This window comes from Glandiceps talaboti, chromosome 16 (assembly GCF_964340395.1).
Source record: "Glandiceps talaboti chromosome 16, keGlaTala1.1, whole genome shotgun sequence".
Classification (NCBI taxonomy): Eukaryota; Metazoa; Hemichordata; class Enteropneusta; family Spengelidae; genus Glandiceps; species Glandiceps talaboti.
Genome location: NC_135564.1, coordinates 3,687,297 through 3,693,982, shown reverse-complemented (window position 1 = coordinate 3,693,982; position 6,686 = coordinate 3,687,297). Strand labels below are relative to the sequence as shown.

The window sequence follows — 6,686 nt, the reverse complement described above, 5'->3', positions numbered from 1 at the left end:
TGTAATATTCCATAGATTGTTGTTTTCCAGGTCTACAGATAACAACCTTTTGATTATATATTCCTACATGTAAGGGGAAGTTAAGTAATATTTCTTCGTAGTACATGTATTGATACATTTGTAGCAGCAAGATTCATACGATATTTTCCTAAGAAAACGGCATTCTTAGCGATAAGAAAACAACAATCTATGAAATATTACACGCCCCTGTGATCCAAAGTGATGCTTGTAGACAAGCTTACTATTCCAAACTGAAAAACTACAATCTCGATTAACAGGTAGTAGAACGAGCTGATTGTTTTTCGTTTTACACATGACTTGTTATACACCTGAAACGACTCTGTATATTCATATTCGAATAAAATATGAATGATAACTGTCAAATAAATAAAACCCCGGAGATATTGACAGATATATACACTGGTGTGATAGGTTGTTGATATTAATTTACATATATGCAAATTCACGTGTTGCCAATGGTGATGTGTCAAGGCTGGATGGGTATTTCTATAGTAATTGCAAGGTAACCCGATGACATATCACTGGCAAAGGCCAACGAATATTGAAGGTGTGTATGGTCAAGGACAGTGGTTTTGTCGAAACAAACTGAAAACATACCACATTATCTCGAGAAATATCAGTTTCAATTTGAAGAGACAAGTCGTAAAATTTGATTATAAAAGTGTTAACATTGTAGAACCAGTATCTATTATAATACTCGTAATTTATACAGCCTAACAATATCTGTGAATTGAAGCATTGGATGTACATTTATACACTATGCCATTGTGAATTCTCACAGAAACCCAATAAAACCAATCAATGGACTATAAAATGAAACGCTATTAATCACCATTATTTTCTAATTATAAAGTATGCCACAAATTACGTTCGTTGTTATGGTAACGAATTCGGAGTGATGGTTTGGCAATTTGCATAGAGACTCAATCAAACACAGTTTTCTCAGTAATAAGCTGGAAAGACTCTCCCGTGTACTGGTCATACCTTTACATTACAGACACTGAATGCACGTCATGTAATTTGGTTGTTCACTTAAATCGCAGACCGCTATATAAACGTTAGCAGGGCGAGAATTGAAATCCAGAAAACCCAGGCCTACATATAACTTTGCTGTAACTGTTGACTTTTTTTTCGTTCAAATTGCAATTAACTGATAATGATGATTTGGATGAAAACCACTCATCGGTAATGATAAAACAATTCCAAAAAATGAGGTCCATGTTTTAAAGATTGACATACTAAACACAAACGCTTAGTGATATCTAAGTATAACCATAGACGTTGGAGATAGATCAACGATGTCTATGGTGAAGTCCATCTTAAATTGTTTGCTTTGGTTTTTCCCACGAGTATATTATACTTATTGACAGAGACAAAGACAATTCAATACAATACTATAGCATGATTGAACAGTTAATCGTGACGTTTTCGTCGGTACTTGACTGGCCAAAAAGTGCGTGTGGTTACATAAGTTGCGTTTCTTTTTATATTATAGTCGCGGGGTCATCCACCGATCCTTATATAATGCATAAACATGAACAATAAAAACAACAACTGCTGTGTAACATTGGTACTATTAAACATTAGAAAGACAACATGGCATTCTCGATCGCCCAGTACAATAGCTTTGCACACAAAATGAAAGTGTTGTGAATGGGCTACTAGTAACAGATGTGGTGTTAATATTAGCCATGTAGTTGCATATATGAGTGTGAGAGGCGATTAACTTTCTGTGTTGTGTGGTGTTTATATACTAATTCGCCATCACTGTTTTGGAATGTAATATGCATGGATGGGTGGATTCATTCCACTGAGCTAGGGGTTCATATGTTAAAGTTTTGTTGTGCATACCCAGGGACAAATAATATCCAGGATGGATCTATTTTATGTCCTCGACGGGGTGTAGAGACAAATCATTAGGGGGTTGAATGAAGTACTCAGTCCCGGACAATACAAAAAGCCACTCCTCGGCTCTATCGGACGCTTCAGTTGTTTGTAACAATCAGCGAAGGTACATTTTTAGATCTCCAGCAAACTCAATCCACCAAACTCAATCAAAATGCGTGAAATCGTCCATCTTCAAGCTGGTCAGTGTGGTAACCAGATCGGTGCTAAGGTAAGTAATGAGTTACCCAATGCAACCCTCCTTGTTTTCGTCAACAGTTTCATGTAATTTTATAGTGATGATCCCCTTTATCAACGTACAGCATAGCTATGTTATCGATGGACGTTGGCTGCATAGCTAAATCCTCGACAGTGAAGTCTTTGTAAGAAAATGAGAGTCAGATTTTACGGTAGCTAAGCAGAAGGAGGTCAGGAAACTCTAGTTTCACACGACGCCTTTACAATACATGAGACGTGTTGAACAAGTATGGTTCAGCTACAGTTTAAGTGTTAATTTGTCTGCGACGTCCATATACGAAAAGTGCACGCCAATGTATTATATGTAAGCTTCACTTCTAAAAGAAAATTGCGAACGGTTAGCCATTTCGGAACAAACTCTTATATATATATTTTTTTTTGGGGGGGGATGCATTGAATCAGAGTCGATTGGTTTCAACTTATGGTCAGCAGTGTTGCCTTAGTTGGCTAGTTTTTTTAACGAGACTAGCTTGGCGTATACTCATATAAGAAGAAAGTAAAGCTACAGGCCATTAGTATTCTACTGACAGACTGACTGCGTTCCAAAGAATTGGAGGATTTTCTTTACCTATACGCTCATTGTCATCAACAATTGACGATGCCCACTCACTGTCTCAATAGCCCTCGTTGAAACTCAGCAAATCTTTGATTGGGTGGATAGATTCTTCAGCGTATCTATGGTGGTGACTTATTGAATACAAGTACATTGTAAGGCAGTGTAAGGAATAAAATACAAAGACTTATATCAAACAAATGAGGCTTTAGAAATGCAAACATGAACAGACACGTTTATTGGACTGTCAGAATAAAAGAGAGAATGCCCATTGTCATCAATATATATTTTAATAGCTGGTAACAGTTAAACGGTTAGGCTAGAGTCAGCCCACAAAACGAGGACAACACAGTATGAAGACAACCACAGTTGTCTCCGCCCAATGGTTTGTTGTTGTGTTGTTGGTAGTAACCACAGTTTGAGTTAATCAACACCCATATGGCCCTTCAATTTCACTTAGATTTTTAAATCTTTTAAATTTAAATAAATTTACGGGATATTGAGATACTATGTTATAATTCGTTCTACTTGTGATATAGGAAAAACTGAAAATAAATAGCCCCAGTTTCAAAGATCATGCATGCATACATACATACATACATACATACATACATACATACATACATACACATACATTACATACATACATACATACATACATACATACATACATACATACATACATACATACATACACGAATGAAGATGGTTATTAAAAACGATTTTTTTTCACCCTATTTATTATAGTTCTGGGAAGTCATCTCCGATGAACACGGTATCGACCCAACCGGTACCTACCATGGCGATTCCGATCTGCAGTTGGAAAGAATCAACGTATACTACAATGAAGCCACTGGTGGCAAATATGTACCCCGTGCTGTCTTGGTAGATTTGGAGCCAGGAACCATGGACTCTGTCCGTTCTGGACCATTTGGCCAGATCTTCAGACCAGACAACTTCGTTTTCGGTAAGTTTGATATCTGCACGACATAAGAATATTTCACCTATTATGTTTGTTGTTTTGGGAAATGGTCCAATATTTTTACATCAACGTGTTACTAAAATGAATGCATTCTTATTCTTTAACAGGTCAGAGTGGTGCTGGTAACAACTGGGCCAAGGGTCACTACACAGAGGGTGCTGAACTCGTAGATTCAGTTTTAGATGTTGTCAGAAAAGAATCTGAAAGCTGCGACTGCCTTCAGGGTTTCCAACTTACACATTCCCTTGGTGGTGGTACCGGATCCGGTATGGGTACACTCCTCATCAGCAAGATCCGTGAAGAATACCCAGATCGTATCATGAACACATTCAGTGTTGTACCATCACCAAAAGTATCAGACACTGTGGTAGAACCATACAATGCCACTCTCTCAGTTCATCAGCTGGTAGAAAACACAGATGAAACCTTCTGCATCGACAATGAAGCCCTGTACGATATCTGCTTCCGTACCTTGAAACTGACCACTCCAACCTATGGTGACTTGAACCATCTCGTTTCTGCTACCATGAGTGGTGTCACTACCTGTCTCCGTTTCCCAGGTCAACTCAATGCTGATCTCCGTAAACTGGCTGTCAACATGGTACCCTTCCCACGTCTCCATTTCTTCATGCCAGGTTTCGCTCCTCTGACCAGCCGTGGTAGCCAGCAATACCGTGCCCTGACTGTACCAGAGCTGACCCAACAGATGTTCGATGCCAAGAACATGATGGCTGCTTGCGATCCTCGTCATGGCCGTTACCTCACCGTTGCTGCTATGTTCCGTGGTCGTATGTCCATGAAGGAAGTCGATGAACAATTGCTGAACGTCCAGAACAAGAACAGCAGCTACTTCGTTGAATGGATCCCCAACAACGTCAAGACCGCTGTCTGTGACATCCCACCACGTGGTTTGAAGATGTCCGCCACTTTCATCGGTAACAGCACCGCCATCCAAGAGCTCTTCAAGCGTGTGTCCGAGCAGTTCACCGCTATGTTCCGTCGTAAGGCTTTCTTGCATTGGTACACTGGTGAAGGTATGGATGAAATGGAATTCACTGAAGCCGAGTCCAACATGAATGACTTGGTGTCTGAATACCAACAGTACCAGGATGCCACAGCAGAAGAGGAAGGTGAATTCGATGAGGAGGAGGGAGATCAAGAAGAAGAACAAGCCTAGACGCTGAAGCAAGACAAGACGACTAAAAAAAAGAGAAAAAGAACCTTTGATCCGCCGCAATCTTGTAACAAATTACTAAACATTCCAAATCTGATTTTAAGAAATGTAATATCTTATAAGATATTAAATGGTGTATTTAACCATATCAACTATACTTAGACGACCGGATCGTCTATAAACACCATGACTATATTCAAGGCAAATTCTGTCCCAGACTTTAGAAACAACAGTCCGTGAACATCAGAGCCACAACTCCCGTTATTCTTGTCTGGTGCCTGTTTGCCATCTTTGCTGTACATTGCTTTTCTGTCCTCGACACTGATATACCTTAATTCTCTTGCAAATAAACTACTATCTGAATAAACTTTTATCTCGTATGTATGTATGTATGTATGTATGTATGTATGTATGTATGTATGTATGTATGTATGTATGTATGTATGTATGTATGTATGTATGTATGTATGTATGTATGTATGTATGTATGTATGTATGTATGTATGTATGTATGTATGTATGTATGTAGGTATGTATGTATGTATGTACTATGTATGTATGTATGTATGTATGTATGTATGTATGTACGCACGCACGCACGCACGCACGTATGTACGTATGTATGTATGTATGTATGTATGTATGTATGTATGTATGTATGTATGTATGTATGTATGTATGTATGTATGTATGTATGTATGTATGTATGTATGCATACGTGTGTCTGTGTGTGTGTGTGCGTGCGTGCGTGCGTGTGTGTGTGGATGGAAGGATGGGGGTGCGTGCGTGCGTGTGTGTTGAATGTTGTCCAAAACATGTCAATTTGAGAGAGAATCCCTACATGTAATGATATGTTGTATATCTAAGATTGGATAACGTGATGTTAATTGTTTATAATCATCATCAGATTATTCCCATCCATATAATCGACATTTTAAAATTCTAATAAGATTGTATATTATATAGACGTAAAGTCCTGGTTTGATTTGACCCACAACACGAAAATTTGGTTTCTGCGTCTTAGATTGCATCGTATAGATGTATGTTGTCATCAATGGATCCCAAATCTAAATATATCCCATCGTTTGAATCCCATGGTCTTCTTGATTAGTATTGTTTTACCAATGACGTCATCATCGATATTTACATAGATTTCACACACTGGGAAAAATTGAGTTTGTCTATAGCTCTACCAGACAGTAGCTTTACATATCAATTTGAAAGTTTAAACCTAAATCAAACATTGGCTTTTCCATTGAAGTGCCGATATATATATATATATATATATATATATATATATATATATATATATATATATATATATATATATATATATATATATATATATATATATATATATATATATATATATATATATATATATATATATATATATATATATATATGGGGGCACTGATAAACATTTGGTATATCCCCTTAAGGGACTAGACCTACATAAAATGATCATTACTTGGAATGAAATCTGCACCCTTTTATCGTTCTTCTTGTTTATCTAGAGTTTCATCTCTCTAAACACAACTATGTCGTTATTTGCATGAAACTATCGTTGTTCAGTTTCCTAATGAATACATCAAAGATGTGAATAAACAGGTGTCATTTGGTCTCACATTTGGAAAATATTTTTAATATACCACATTATAAACACATTTCTAGCAATACAAGTATTGTATTATAGATTAGTACATACAATACGTGCATTGTTTGACTTTGTTCCGTACGGCACAACCAGGAAATGGTATAGTAAGGTATATTAGTATTCTCATAGCACATAATTTTACAGTCACAAACATCAA

General features: G+C 37.2%; 1 protein-coding gene across 1 annotated transcript; it reads left to right on the top strand.

The window, feature by feature from the left end:
• The first annotated feature begins 1,976 nt into the window (after positions 1 to 1,976).
• Positions 1,977 to 5,239, top strand: LOC144447813 (tubulin beta-4B chain-like). Its single transcript, XM_078137903.1, has 3 exons — positions 1,977 to 2,137; positions 3,464 to 3,683; positions 3,806 to 5,239. The coding sequence occupies exons 1-3, from the start codon at positions 2,081 to 2,083 to the stop codon at positions 4,873 to 4,875; spliced, it is 1,347 nt and encodes a 448-aa protein (XP_077994029.1). The 5' UTR covers positions 1,977 to 2,080; the 3' UTR covers positions 4,876 to 5,239.
• Positions 5,240 to 6,686: the final 1,447 nt, after the last annotated feature.